A 16,049-nucleotide genomic window follows, 5' to 3' on the forward strand; every position below is an offset into this window, starting at 1 on the left:
CTAACTAAATCTTAAATCTATTAACAAGATTTAACCATTGACTAAATATTTAACTGGCCAGCTAAAGCTGGAGTTTGTATGCAAATGAGCACTTTGTGCTTATACGTGATTTGATTGGCTCTTGTAATGCTGCAATTTGCATATTTTCCGATTTAGCATTACAAGCATTTGCATACAAACTCCAGATTTAGATGGCCAGTTAAATATTTAGCTAAATGTTAAATCTTGTTAAGAGATTTAAGATTTAGTTAAATATTTAAGTTCACAAAATCCAGATTTATTTGCGAACAGCTAAATCTTGATTCTCAAAATAAATATTTAATAACAAAATATATATATATATATATATATATATATATATATATATATATATATATATATTTATTTTTAAAATAAAGATTTAGCATTTAAATGTTGAAAAGTTACTAAATATTTGAAGATTTATAAATATCTGAATGTACACATTTAAATATATATATATTTATTTTCACAACATTTATAAATCTGGGGAAAAAATACAAAATTTATGTTAAATCTCTTTTTTTGCACATGGCACCCCATAAGTGCGATCTCCCAGTTACCTATAGCTGCTTTTCCTATGACTGTGTTTTCAAACTCTGCGCTCCTTTTACAGGAAGTAGAATAAGGGAACCAGGAAGTGCAGCATGATGTATCATCACGGAGCGATCAACCATTTGTCTTCACTAATATATAATTCACCATTTCCATAATATCATCATCTTTCATGTAGGAAAATGTTAAAATAAAAATGATGGCAGTACATTTTAGATCAGATTTACTGAAACTGTTTTGTTGTGTCTGTCATTGTCATCATTCACCATCCGAGGGTGTGTGCAATCTACAAAGCCTTACTGTCGTTTCCATTTTTAAATACTTCTGTGCAAAATTTGAGGTTTACATTATTCGTGCAAAGATTTTAGGGTGTTTTTCATTTAAAATTCTAAATAACTGTTGGTTTTGATTTGAGTTGGAACGGGTCACGTGTAGCCATGCTGACAATATATATTACAAATCATATGAATCAATATTACTACCTCTGTGGTTTTTTAATATGCATGACAACATGCACACCTTAGCTAAGAGAGTTCTTGCCTAAGTTATTTTAGTCCTAGTTTTATCACAGCAATACTAAATAATAGCTTTTACTTTTCTTCTCGTTTTTTACCTAAAAAAATATTTATTAGTCACTTGCACAAAAATACTTTTTAATGGTATTTTGAATGATTGCATGAGTTACATAACCCAGCAGATATAGTGACATTTATACAGACAAGGTGGCACCCAATATAATACAGTTATAAGTCGACCAAGGATTCGTGAATAAAAATATAAAAACAATCGTGATTAAGTTGCAAAAGATATTAACATGATTTACATGAACAAGTAGACAGCAACAGTAAGTAATGTGCTTTGCTGTAAACGCTGTAGCATGGTCAGGAGCATGTGACGATTTTCTAGTTTAGTGCCATTAACAATGAAAGCATTTATCTGTTTAGATTACACCTGAATAAACTTTGCACTGGTGGGGAAGCTCAGTAAATGTGGATTTCTGTGTGTTGCCTGACCTTACAACAAACATAGTATTTAAAATATGTATTGTCTTTTTAAAAACAATATTAGGAAAAAATTACAAATCGGATTCAGTGGTAAAATTTAATATTTAGTCTATGGGTGTGTGGACAACTAATAAACATTCAAAGGTCATACAGGCCTTATTCATATATTCCTGATCTTACTGGGTAACATCAGCGTTTTTGCTTTCTTTTTGGGAAAAAAAGTAGTGTTAACTTAGCATGGTGGTAAATGTTTTGTGAATATGGTCTGTAGTTGAATTCTATTTCTAAATCAGCATAAAAAATTCGAACCCAATTGCCTTGAAGCCATTCTTAATTAGAATATAAGAAAATTTGCAAACAAAAGAAGGCCGTTTGGCCGTCCGGTTCCTAGTGACTGATTGATCTCATAACGTCAAGTTATAGCATCCAGGTGATTCAGCATCAACAACATGACAAGGTAACTAATTCCATGTATTTAACACTCTCTGTATGAAGAAGTATCTCCTTTCCTCTGTCCAGGGTATATTTCCACTTCATTTCCAACTGTTTCCCCAGGCCCTGTTAATGAAAGTTGCTGCACTAATGAAGTGAAATGCACACTATATACTGTCTTCCTGTTTTAACATTGTCTGTTTATTTTTTTGTTCTGTACCCCGGCAGGCTCCCAAAGACCAGGTCCTTTGACAATCTGCCCAGCGCCTGCGAGGCAGGAGGCTCACTGGCTCCTAACCGGCGCTCCAGTGACCCGAGTCTGAATGAAAAGTGGCAGGACCACTGCCGCTCACTGGAACTCAACGTGGGGCCTGAGGGGGGCAGGCAGGATCAGGGGGAGGGGCCTCCCGCAGGGGGTAGGGCCAGCAATCCCCGGGAGGAAGGGCCCAGGGGAGGAGAGCAAGAAGAAGATGAGGAAGATGAGGAGGGGTCCCTACAGGGAAACACACCAGCCGTGTGGCAGAAAGCTAAACCAGGAGCCAGTGGGCCTACGACGGACAGCACTCTCGAGGCAGAGTTGTTAGTGGAGGTAGGAGTGGCCGAGGGGCAGATGGAAAACATCCTTCATGAGGCGACAAAAGAGGAGAGTGGAGCAGAGGATCCTAAGAAAGAGATGAACAGCGACTCTACTGACAAACCACAGCAAGAGGATTTGCCAGCCCTGCCACCTCCCCCACCTCTGCCGCCTGCACTCCCTGCCCTGGAAAACAAGAAGTCCGCTCGTGACCATGCCTCTGAATCCCCAGAGTCATATGTTGCTCAAGACCCAGCAGGACTCTCAAACTCTATCAGCAGGGTTCCAATCCTGGCTGGATTGAGTGGTCCTGTGTTTAGGACTATTGCCAATGGCTACAGCCAGGCAGTATCTATGGAGTCAAATGAGTCTGAGAGCCACTACACCACACCCCAGCATAGCCCCCCTCCCTCTCTTGCTCCTGAGAGGCTGGAGGACAGAGCCTCACTGATGGAGAGCTCCACAGAGACTCTGACAGAGGAAGAGGGGAGGCAAGAGGGGGTGCCGACAGCCTGCCTTTCCTCCAGGCTGTCTAACGGGGCAGAGAGTCCACTGCCCTGCCCTGAAGGGGAAGGGAGCAGGGAGGTTCAGTCAGAAACGGACACACCAAGGACTTTAAATGGTGGCCACAGGTTATCCCAAAGTGCCTTGCTCCCCAACCTTTCTGGCGAATTCAAGCAAGAAGAGCCAGTCTGCAACGGAGAGGTCTCAGAAGGGGAACCCTGGCCCCCCCATCTGCCACGGATCAACGGTCACTACCCCAACGGGGAAAGGGTCTCTCTCAGCCGGCAGATATCAGCAGCCAGCTGTGGCTCCCTGGCTCTTCACGCTCGTGGCAGCGGCAGCTCCGTCTGTCAACACCGGTGCCCACACAGCTTCATGGGACGACCTCCCCCCAGCCCAGAGCAGCCAGCCCGCAGTCACCTGGACGACGATGGGCTGGCTGTCTACAATGACATCATCCAGCAGCGGCTGCGGCAAATCGAGGCAGGACACCAACTGGAGGTGGAAACTCTTAAGAAGCAGGTGCAGGAGCTCTGGAGCCGGCTGGAGAGCCAGCACTTCAACAACTCCCTGAGGATCAATGGGGACACAGGAGATGAAGTGGTGAGGCACAGCCTGGGAGGGGAAAGTGTAGGCTTGAAGTGATCCATCTCAGCATTATAGAGTGGGATTAAGGGCAGTCCTGGTGTGCTGTGTGAGACTGCATTAGGAAATGGTGAAGGGCAGGGGTAGGCAACTGTGGGCCTGGGGAGTCTCTCCATTTCATACGTAATACTTGTAATGAATTAATTTAATAGTCTAGGACTGGGCCAAGGGGTTTAATTGATTCAAATGTTTTAAATGAAGCAGTGGATGTGTTGAGGTTTCTTTTCTTTCTTCCTTAACAATTTGTACAATAAAATTACTGTTTCAAACATTCTAATGGGGGTGTAATGTCTAAAGGGAATGCAAAAAATATACTTGTAAGGGAAGCGCTCTCACTGAATGCTTTAAATACTGCAGCTAGTTTTAATAAAATAATTAGTATGGTTGATTTCTATAAAGATAATAAGGGTGCCCCATAGCAGTAAATTACAACTGACCCTCCTTTTGTGTGCGCTAGATTTGTAGGTTTATTCTACTGATTTTAATTACACTATGTAACACGGTTTTTGTTCCTGGGTAGTAAGTGTTATTTCCTAATTGCTTATGCATCAAAAGTATAGAAAATGGCTATTATTCCCCACAAACTTTGCTTTTGTGACCAGGACAGTGATATTTCAAAATATCACTATTTCCAATGGGAAAACGGGCAAATGTGTGTCTTTTCGTTCACATAAAGTCAGAAAAAAGCAACATACGATTCCAAATTAACATGTATTTATACTAAAGTAATACAAAAATGACTACAAAAGATTTAGAAATGAGTAGTTTTTCGAGATTTACAATTATACTGTAAATACAGTATCATCGTAATACAAAAATACTTTATGTGAACGAAAAGACACACATTTGCCCGTTTTCCCATTGGAAATAGTGATATTTTGAAATATCACTGTCCTGGTCACAAAAGCAAAGTTTGTGGGGAATAATAGCCATTTTCTATACTTTTGAGGCATAAGCAATTAGGAAATAACACTTATTACCCAGGAACAAAAACAAAAAAAAATTGTTACATGGTGTTAGTAAATGTGTGTGCAGAGCAATAATATTTCTGGTTTTGGAAAACACTATATTGCAAATTCAAAGATTTAGTGGGCAAGGCTATTGAGAGCGATTTTTATAAATATTTGCAGGTTACAGTCTGTTCTACCTCAGTTTGACACAGAAAGGGGCACATACACATTAACCATTTTAAAGCAATTGGAGAGGGTAACACATTTGAGAGGGAGCAGCTGGCTTTGGATTTCCTGTTTTAATGATCCAAAAACAAATTCTTCTGACTCATTTGAAATAAGCCACTTTCAGTGACCCCAGATCTGAGTATTAAATATGCATTACTATTTAAAACCCCCTTTCTAAAAGTAAGCTGTGGCTTGGCAGTTGTTCAGTTTAGGTGAACGGACTGTACATCGTAACACTCTGCCTCCTGTCTTGTGGCCTCTTTCAAAGCTCCCTCTTTCCCCTTTGTTCCAGACCTCAACACCAGACTCGGAGAGCAACCTTGATCAGAGCTGCTTGTCTCGCTGCAGCACTGAGCTCTTCTCTGAGGCCAGCTGGGAGCAAGTAGATAAACAGGACACTGAGGTGAGAGTACTATATCAGGATGTACTTCTGTAGTGGGTGCAATGTGCTGGAGTGGCTCTTCTAGTCCAGAATGTTGCTACTGTTTCCCATTGGATTTAGCCTAGCCTAATACTTTAACTTGATACCTGGTTGCCTTATAAAAAATAAAAATAATTTTCTTTTTAAAAGTTTCAAAAAGGTGTTCTGTTTCATGAGGTTAAGATAAATAATGTTCTGGCTAAAAGCCAGTTGTAGTAATTGTAGTAATTTATTGGTCTAGCTTTCCAAACTGCATAGACGAGCAGCAGAATGCATTTCAGAAGTGTTGCAGGTTCTATTTCGCTCAAAAGTGAATGAATCCAAGCCCTGTAGTGTACATAAATGCAGTTAGCTCAGCATCCGTGTCATGCTGTCCGCTGGGAGGTACATGCTTGCTTAGTGTCTGCTTTGTGTTTGCAGGTGACTCGGTGGTACCCTGACCACCTGGCTCCACAGTGCTATGGGTGTGAGAGCAGGTTCTGGCTGGCCAGCAGGAAACACCACTGCAGGTATGGCAACCTCCTACTTCCACAACTCCCAGTATCAAATCTCTATCTCTCTAGTCTTCCAATGGGCTCAAACTGAATGTACTGGTTACAAGATCTCTGATCTGGAGGTGGCTGTCAGATTTAGTTATTTGAGCATCCCCGTTACCAAACTCTATGCTGAATGTGCTGGCCCAGTACTCAGGTCTCTCCGTTCTGAATACTGAATCTAAAGGGTTCACAATCTCCTGTCGCTTAACTAAAGATTGGAAAGTTCTTAGTTACACTTCACAGCCATCCTATTTACTTCTCATTATTTTGTTTTATTTGTTTTAATTCCTCCAAATGTTTAGTTTTGAATATTACACATGGCATTTCATCTGTCCCAATCTCTCATCTAGTTTAAGTCTTCTATCAAAGCACAGGCAGCAAGAGAGTGATTTCCATCATGATTCCTGACCCCCCCCCCTTTTCTCCCGAGTTGAATCATTTCCTTGCTGCCTGTGGGCGTCACCAGGTCCAGGCTGGCTAAAACAGGAACTGCTTTTGCACTTGTATAGATCATTGTAAGATCAATCTGTATAGGTAGACAGTGGCTCAAGGGAGCATTTTAGGTTGAGCAGACATCTGACTGAAAATCGTAAATCTGATTGATTTTTGAAGAATGTATGCAGTTATAAAATGTAGATGCCATAGTAGAAATTGGCAAGATGCTCTTAATTTGTATCCCCCTCTATTAATTTGGATGAAGAATAGAAGCTGTTAAAGAAGCACTGAATGTGTGGACAATTACTTTGCACAGTAGTGTTTCATCCAAAAGCATTCATAATGAAAACCAGACTGCTAGTGTTTATTAAATGGCGCTGTTTACAAATGTGCACCTATCAGGATTTAAAGATGAAGGTAAATTTACACTATATGGAAAATGCAATGACCTGCTGAGTAATTACCACTTGCCCATATTTGATTTAGTACAAGCAATTATTCTACAAACAGTGCATTTTAATGGTAATGACTAGGGTTAGAACTGGATCGCTGACTAGTCAATTAGAAAAGTGACTGTCGAGCTCAGAAACGGCTAATCGCACCTCACGGGATTGTGAAGTGGAAGTGCAGCCCATTACCTACAAATTACATTTAGAACATTCATACATAGTTTTAAAAAAATACAAGCCATTTCCAAATATAGTGCACAAACAGCAAAGTGTAATGAAACTGTACATACACCAACAGAGCACCAGAAATTATCAGATACGTGATTTTTTAATATGACTGGACTCGGTAGCTTGGTGCACAGGTGTCATTAATAGATGGTTGTTATACCCTATTAATGACACCTGTGCGCAAAGCTAGCCAAGGCTTTATCTGGACACATTTGCATTTTCTATTCTACATGTTGTCATTTATTTAGGTCACACTGTCTGCACTTTTCATAGAGCACCTGTAATACGTTATTTATATCCTTGGTTACTGACTGACAGACGTGTTGTTTTGATTAGCAGTAAGATAACTGTCAAACCCCAGTTTAATTAAAGCCTCGTTTTTCATCCGAGAGCATTATTAATAAGACCACAACTTTCCTAGAATTTTAATATTAGACTGTATTCACAAATCACCAGCTTATGAGTGCCAGTATTTTTTTTTTAAGTATATTTTAATAGGTACAAGTTTCAAGTAAAATATATATTTAATTCATAAAAACAGATTTTAAAAGCATTTCAGCAACTCTTGAGTTAAAGCATAGGCTGTAGATAGATGTGTGTCTACATCTTGAGTACTCAAGATGGGTTGAACTGTTAAGCAGGATGAGTGGAACGAGAGATTACTTAAAGGAGCCTGCAAGAGCGCTTTTAATGGCAGGACGGGTAGAAAAGCATTTTGAACAGACAGGAGGGAGTGCTTGGAATAGGTTACACACATTGACTGAAAGATGAGGCCATGGTGAACAGTGCACTAGAGAGGGTAAAGCGTACAGGGAAAAGGAAGCTTAGCTAGTGGATAAATAGACAGATGAAAGGATAGTGGTATATTTGGATAGTGCTTTGAATGGATGAATCGATTTAATGGATAGATAGTGGGCATTAGTAGAATTAAGTGCTGTAGAGACCTGTAAACGCATATCCACCAAGCAAAAATTATTTGGACCTCATAAGGATCAAAATGTATGGAACAAGCTTATTCTAAAAGCAGGCACTGTCCAGTATCACTGAGATTTTGCCCAACCTTGGCCCTGCCTTCTGACCGGTGTTACTGTCCGCTGTTTCCCCTCTTCCTTATAGGGACAGGGAGCCTGTTAAGGAAGCCTGGTGAGAATCTGTTCATCAGTCCTCTCTGTCTCTTCACTCATGCAAATTTATTCTAACACCTATTTTTTGCTTTGTGTGTTTTGTTTTAACCTTCCTTTTCTGCAAAGCTGTTTTGATTTCATTTCCATCCCCAGTGATAGCCATCACTCAAACCCTGTAGCTCTGTTTTAATAAGCAGGGTTCACTCCTCTTCACTTCAGTTTAAACATTTTGGTTTCTACCATAGTGGATTGCTCTGTAATCATGAGTTCATTCATGATGCAGCACACTTATTATGACACGTTAATCTTATATATATTATATATATATATATATATATATATATATATATATATATATATATATATATATATATATATATATATATACACACACACACACACACACACACAGTACCAGTCAAAAGTTTGAGTATACCTGCTTGAAACCAGGTTTTTCATGATTATCTATGCTTTTAACTGTATAAACTTGTCTAGAAACTTAATATTTCATTATATGATATGTGCACTTATATAAGCTGATAATCATAAGTGAATTGCATTCAGAAATTTAATTTTTAAATGAAAATGTAAATCTTTCAGTCTGAAGCCTAAGTCAGTTAAAAGTCTGAAATGTGTATAACACGGTGATAGAACACTGGCCTAAGTATAAAAAGTGTCTTTGTTAGATGTTCTCTGAGTTAACTAGCATGTTACCTAATTAACCTTTTGTCACCAATTATTGTTAACAGGTGAGGGTCCATGATTACTATAAATATAGGTAGCATAGGCACAAGTTTGTCATTCCTGAATGTAAGAGAGCAAAAAATGGCAGAACACGCTCAGTTAAGCAAAGAAAAAAGTAAGTCTGTAATTACTTTAAGAAATGAAGGTCAATCTTTAAGACGAATTTCAAGAACTTTGCAAGTGTCTGTAACTGCTGTGGCCAAGACCATCAAACTATTTGAAGAAACTGGCACTCATGAGGACCGAACAAGGTCAGGCAGGCCAAGGGTGACCTCAGAATCAGAGAACAAGTTAATTCGAGTCACAAGTCTGCTAAACCGGCGATTAACTGCCCCTGAAATACAAGCTCAGCTAAATGCTACTAAAATCTTTAGAGGAGATTGCATGAAGCTGGCCTAACTGGAAGAATTGCTGCAAAGAAACCATTGTTAAGAGTGCAGAATAAGAGGAAGAGACTTGCCTGAGCCAAAAAACACAGAAACTGGACGTTTGAGGAGTGGAAGTTGGTCTTATGGACCGACGAGTCAAAATTTGAAATGTTTGGGTCCAACCACCGAGTATTCGTAAGACGCAGAGAGGGTGAGCGCATGAGTTCTGCATGTGTGGTTCTCACTGTCAAGCATGGAGGAGGCTGTGTCATGGTCTAGGGTTGCTTTGCTGGTGACAGAGTTGGTGATCTTTACCAAGTCCATGGCAAGCTCAAGCAGCATGGCTATCGTAGCATACTTCAGAGGCATGCCATTCCATCAGGATTACAGCTAGTTGGGCAGTCCTTCATTCTTCAGCAAGATAATGACCCGAAGCACACCTCAAAAAGTTGTGCAAGAACTATCTGGCGAAGAAGGAAAGTGAAGGACAACTCAATCTAATGACCTGGCCTGCCCAGTCTCCAGACCTCAATCCCATAGAACTTGTATGGGACAAACTGGACAGAAGAGTCAAAGCAAAGCTACCCACAAGTGCCCTACATCTCTGGGAAGACATGTCGGGTGATTTCCTGCTGAAACTTGTTAACTGAATGCCTCGTGTTTGTGAGGCTGTTATTAAGGCAAAGGGTGGCTATTTTGAGGAATCCAAGATTTAGAGACAATTTTCTTGAACATAGCTTTGATACTCTTTATGTTTTGTTTTGTATATTGTAACATGTGTTTTCATTTTCAAGTATTTACATAAACGTATACGACGTAAAACATTGTCAATTATGAAAAAAACCTAGTTTCTAGCAAGTGTACTCAAACTTTTGACTGTGTGTGTGTGTGTGTGTGTGTGTTTTATTGTATAGTAAAAACAGCAAAAATGTCATCTGAAGATCATTTAATACAGCAGAACACATACATTGTAATAAGATGGAAAATGTGGCTCCATGCGATTTTTTTTAAGCGATTCCCACATAGGGTTACAGTCCTGGCAGCTAAAGGGTTGATTAGTCACACAGGCACCTAATGTGGCTTTGATATGGACAATCAGGGGGTATTAATGGATCAATTTCTGTATTTGCAGGCTGACATTACATGGTGATTTTAAAGGTGACATTTCTTAGTCGGTTTGGGTGTTTTTTTTTTCTTTTTTTCTCCAGTTAGAAACACATTCAAAACCCAGCTTTTGACATTTTTATTTATCTTAAAACAGGCAGCAACAGAAACATAATTACTACATTTAACCATTGTATCAACCTGAAGTATAAAAAGATTGACAGTCTGTTGCAAAATACAGAGTCGATGAGAGCCCTTGCTGCTGCAGTGTTATTCACCAGGCCACCCCTCCTGCATGTGCATGACTGCATGTCTTGTGCTGAATGTTTTATTCTGTGGTGCATGCATTGAACTGAATTGGACAACAGACTCGTTTACTGGAAAACGTAGAAAGATCTGGCTTGGCTTCTTTGCTGGGCATCCAGAGGGGGCATTTCCATTGCGCACTAGGAAACTGTTGAGTACTGCGAGTGGTCATCCACACCAAGTAGATTCCAGTTATAGTAACTTTGCCTCGTATTTTAGAAAGGATTGCATCAGTTAATACCACTTTTTTTAAAGTTGTGGTTCATATTAAATAAACATGTACAATCTTTCTTTTTTTCTAAATATAACCCAGCCATTACATCTCCCTCAATATATTTCTATTAAGTAGTTGTAGGAAATAAATCTTTTGCAAGATTTGTTTTGTTTTTTTAGAAATATTAAAAGAAAATGTTCAACAAGTCTTTCTCTGTGTCTTCAATTGGAGTTCAGATTGGGAGCCGCACCTGCACTTGTATATTTAAATTCAGCACTATTTAGTGTTTTATAGCTTTTGGGGGAGGTTTGTTTTCTGTACAACAAACAACCTTGCAAGTATATCCATATACTCAAAATGAGCTGCCAATCAGACTAAAAACAAATGGCTTTATGTCTATCACACATTTCCCTATTAGTAAGTATCCCCTTGGAATAAGTGGCATTTGGACAGTGTAGTTTGTAAAATATTAACAAAATAACCCCATACATTTTTGATATAGATATCAATAGATGTGCAGTTTTGAAAGAAACACATGTTGTAGCAAACGTGTATTTTCAGTTTAAAAGATGACGTGGTTCTACAAAGTTTGCCAGCCATGCCTTTGCACTTTCTGGCTGATTTCACCTGTCATATGAAATTGTCCCCACCCGCACTGGTTTCTTTCCCATTATCAGTCCCCTACTGACTGACATTCTTTCATTCTTCTTTGACCCAGAAGACAGAGGTGAATGGCCAAGGAAGTAGAGCAGTATCAAACTTCCTGGAAGGCAAGGCAAGCAAACTGAGAACTGCTTTAACCCAGTGTAGTACCAGGTTTCTGTTTTAAAGTGAAAATACATATTTGCTGTTTTTCTATAAAAACTGCTCATTTCAGATCTATGTAGCAAATAGAAGTGCAAAAATGAAATTTTTATTAGCTAAAATTATTAGTAGTAAAGTATAGATGGATTTTTTTTTCAGTTTTAACAGAGATTTGTAGGGAGCTATAAAAAATACTTCTTGGAAGAAATAAGAGCACACACTTACATTTAAAAAATCAATTTCCATATTTGAAACTAAATCATTCCTCTTTTGGAACAGGAACTGTGGAAATGTATTTTGCTCCACATGCTGCGACCAGAAGATCCCAGTCCCCAGCCAGCAGTTGTTTGAGCCCAGCCGTGTGTGCATGACTTGTTATGGCAGCCTTCAACCGCACAGCACCACCCTGGAGCTAGAACTGGAGAAGCCCATTACTGCCAGCTCCAACTAGAGACTGCACCCAGCCTTGGGGACCGGAGGCTGGGGTGAGGAAGGAAGCTTTTCTCCCTGCCCCCCACAAACACGCACATTGCTGCCGAACTGAGTCGCCTTGGAAAGAAAATATGAAAATAAGATAATATATTTTACAAAAACAAATGGCCATGTATATGGGGTGCGGGGGTGGAGGCTAAGCACTTTGGATACAATGAGTGATCTGTGCACACAGAACTGCTGGAGTTATTATTGGGGTGGGGATTATGTTTAGGGAAATGCCAAGCTGGTGTAAAGCAGGCTAGAAAGACCCCTTTGGTCACTGCAGAGAGGTAGGAAGTTGCTTAATTTATGCTACTTTCACACTGAACTTTCAAGCAGCCTCCTATCACATTAGGAGTATTTTAAGAAACCTGTTGAGTGCAGTGCTTTGCCCATTGAGTTGAAAATGGACTGGATTTTATGTGTTGTGTGACTATATACCCTGATCTCGCAAAAGCTGTTGGAATTGTTCAAATTGAATACAGTACCTAGCCATTTGAGGGAAAATAGTGTTTCATCTTATTTTGTGTGAAAACAAAAAAAGCATGAGGCTGAAGTAGAAATGGAAAACACGACTGGAGATCGGCTGCCATTAGATTTATTTGGGGACATTAGAGATATAAACTACAAGAGTGAAAAGACACCCCTGTCAGGCCTTTCTGAAGTGGAATTGGCATACACCTATTGTCCAGGGCGGTGCAGTTTGATTTGGTCACAGTTGTAAGCTTGGTTTTGAAAGTGTTACCTGCTTGAACCAGGTTTGAACATAATCCGTTAGGGTCAGTTCTCCCACCTCAAACAAATACTGAACATTAAAGCTATTAAAAGTTTAAAAATAAATAAATAAATCTGAAAATATCCCACACCTCTGCAGTGTGTACATATAAATATATTGTACAAGGCAGTAGATAGAAAACATGATGTCCAGTCAAAGGATATACATTTCCAAATTGTACAGACTGACACGTGTATGATGAATGTCCCTTTACAAAGTTCTGTGCATGTTCGATCCGATTCTGCACTCTGAGTCACCTCATACCTGCAATGGAGAGCATGGATCAGGAGGCAATGTTCACTAAACCCAGACACAGCGTTATTCAAAATACAACTTGCTACAAGTAATTTACTTTAAAGAAACTTTTATTTTACAGTACCCTGTATGTGATCAAAGCAGTACCTTCCTCATTGAATGAAAGTAAAACATAGCCCAGAGACCAACTCCTCCCCAGGAAACTCCAGACCCACCTCTCCCAGGAGGGAGACAGTGGGGTCAGGGACAATTAATAGAACAGAAGGGTCTACACACGTACATGCATATAGCATTTAACGTATCCAAAAACTCATAAACAAGCACCTTAAATGTCATCCCAAATTTGTAAGAACCATTGGCGGTGTGGAGCAGTGTTGGGATGGCAGCAGACCTACCCAGTTGGGTTTGCAGTAGTACAATTAACAGTAAATACAACTATTAGGATGAGACAGGATCTGTTTCATAATTGAGGGAATCGCCAGTGCAGGAGTTAGATTTGTACAATCATTCCCATCATATGGTTAAAAGATTACAGCTTCATATTTTTTTTTAAATAACTCGAAATCCAGGAAGGGTGAGAGCCATGGAGAAAGAAAGATGAATTATTTTCACGTAGCAATTTTCTCTTTTGAGTTTTGTTATTTGAGCTTTTGGCAATTTTTTCGACCATTTTTGGTCAATTATACCATCCTCTCCCCGTGAGCTATTGCAATGCTAGCAATAAATTGAATACTTCTCGCTCATTCCTATTCAGGTTTTGAGTCCTCATGGCTGTTTTCTCAAGCTTCTCATAGGCTCTGGGCTGAAAGGAGAAGGACTGGTGCAGATAGATGGAGATAATGTAGCAGGTGTGCATTAGCAGGACATGAAAGTAGTGTATTAGTCACAACAGTGGGATGAAAGTTTTGTTTTGTTTATGACACCTTTTTAAGTCTGCAGCCCAGTCTGTTGAGTGCCATAAGATGGGTGTGCAAAGACTTCTTTTTTTTTTTTTTTTTTACACACACTATATTCTGAGAAGTGTAGTTGCTCCTTTGGTTTGTGCCCCTACAGCTACAGTCTACTACAAGGTGTTTATAGAACATGGTACGCAAGCCTTGTAATTTGATTTCTAATGGATTTTCACTTTATTTCTCTCTTATAATATTTCTGCATACAAGCACTTGCGCATTCACCTATTTGATTACACAGACACACCTGCCTGAGTTCTGTGTTGAATTAAGAGTAAGTCACAAGCCCTTCTGTTTCACAGTGGAACTGTTAGTCATAAAGTAGATGTGGTGCTAGATTGCTAAAAGGGGAAGATTTTTCAGAATTGTTTGAATTCACAAAGGAACAGCACTGGGACTTGGATCTGGAATAAGACAGTGGCAGCTATAGTATGGGTGGCCTTTTTTTTAGTGCATTTTCTCGGGGTGGACGAATCATTACCAGTCACTCACTGGAACTCGAGTCAAGCAACTTATAGGAGATCCTGACCTCAAAGTTTTGGGGACTACATCCAGATTCATGTACAGTAATTCAACAATTGTTAATTAAAGGGATTATTACTGGTAAGCTAAACTGATTCAAATGAGATGTGTGTTTTACAATTGGTTTGTGGACAGGAGTGCAGGATCATTGCACAAAATCTCTAGTGACAGATGAGAAACACAATAAAGTTATGGTTCTGTGTAAAGAAATTCTCTCTCTCTCTCTCTCTCTCTCTCTCATATATATATATATATATATATATATATATATATATATATATATATATATATATATATATATATAAGCTAGAACTGTTTTCTTTTCATCCCACCAAAGAAATATCAATTGCTATTGTTTGAGACATTCGAGTGATACACAGATATTCGAGAGACTTCACACCACTGTATCCATCTACTCCATTCCCCTTCCCTCAACTCTCAGTTTTGAGGAACAAGGTTTAAGGAATCATGATGGGAAGGGGGCAAAATAGTGGAGGAAAGAAGGCTTGATTTCAGTTGGTTCCACTACGTGAAATCCAGTGGGCTTGCATAGTAGTGTTAAATAACTCTGTAGAAAAATAACATTTTAGGATAAACTTCTTGGCTGAAATTAGGTTTCACTAAAAAAAGTTATGGTTGCAAGTATAGGTGTGTGTGGCCCAGGGAAACCCTAGTATTTTGGAAAGAGGTCCTTTTATCACAAAGGGGTGGTGGTGATTGGAGGCTGGCTTTAGGTGTCACCAGTTGTTGCTTTTTTTTTTTTTCTTTTCTTTTTATGGGGTTTAGTGTACAGAGCGTTTTTGTTTTTCAGCGAGGAAGTCCCAGAGAGGTTTAAAAAAGGCTAGGGCTTGGGGTCAAAGCTTCTCCTGAGAGAGAGATAGACAGGTGCCAATTGGTAATAATACGGGTTCCTGGGAATGTGATTATACCTGTGCATATGCCTTCACAGCAAACTTGTCAAGGTTGTTTTTTTGTTTTTTTTTATTATTCTTGTTTTTCATTAAAAGCACTTTTAAGTTTTCTCTTTCTCTCTCTTTGTAAAGGGGAATTTGTAGCTGTACATAGCTATTTTCCTGTAACAAATGCACCTTACTTAGTATAAATATTGTTTTTGTTCAATTTTCTTTGAAGAGCATTACGCTGTAGAGATTCAAAAATCTAAATAAATACACGTTTTAGCATCTGCGTGTTGCATTTGCTAATCTGAGTGGTTGTGTCTTGACTTTTCTTTTCATGTGTTGGTAGAGGTTACCCTGGCTAAGTGGCACATATTGTCTTGCATTGGGGTAGCCTAAAAAACGGGTGGCAAGTTCTCCTGGAACTCCAGAATTGGTGCTAAAAAGTTAGTAAGCAGCTAAAAATGTAATTGTTCTTAATGTGAAGAAGTGGTTCAAAACATTACACACCTACTCTTTCCCCCCCCCGGCCTA

At 39.3% G+C, this 16,049-nt stretch overlaps 1 protein-coding gene across 14 annotated transcripts in view; it reads left to right on the top strand.

The window, feature by feature from the left end:
* Positions 1 to 15,826, top strand: part of LOC121296932 (myotubularin-related protein 3-like) — a 52,642-nt gene extending 36,816 nt beyond the window's left edge. For 10 of the 14 annotated variants that reach the window (XM_041222874.1, XM_041222876.1, XM_041222877.1 and 7 more), the window contains 5 exons: positions 2,235 to 3,690; positions 5,203 to 5,313; positions 5,752 to 5,840; positions 8,096 to 8,122; positions 11,923 to 15,826. In XM_041222874.1, the coding sequence (XP_041078808.1) occupies positions 2,235 to 3,690; positions 5,203 to 5,313; positions 5,752 to 5,840; positions 8,096 to 8,122; positions 11,923 to 12,094 (1,855 nt within the window). In that variant the 3' untranslated portion in view covers positions 12,095 to 15,826. The remainder of the gene's footprint in view (positions 1 to 2,234; positions 3,691 to 5,202; positions 5,314 to 5,751; positions 5,841 to 8,095; positions 8,123 to 11,922) is intronic. The other 4 variants (XM_041222878.1, XM_041222881.1, XM_041222879.1 and 1 more) reach the window with 3 other exon arrangements.
* The last annotated feature ends 223 nt before the right edge of the window (positions 15,827 to 16,049 follow it).

This window comes from Polyodon spathula, chromosome 22 (genome assembly GCF_017654505.1).
Source record: "Polyodon spathula isolate WHYD16114869_AA chromosome 22, ASM1765450v1, whole genome shotgun sequence".
NCBI classification, from domain to species: Eukaryota; Metazoa; Chordata; class Actinopteri; order Acipenseriformes; family Polyodontidae; genus Polyodon; species Polyodon spathula.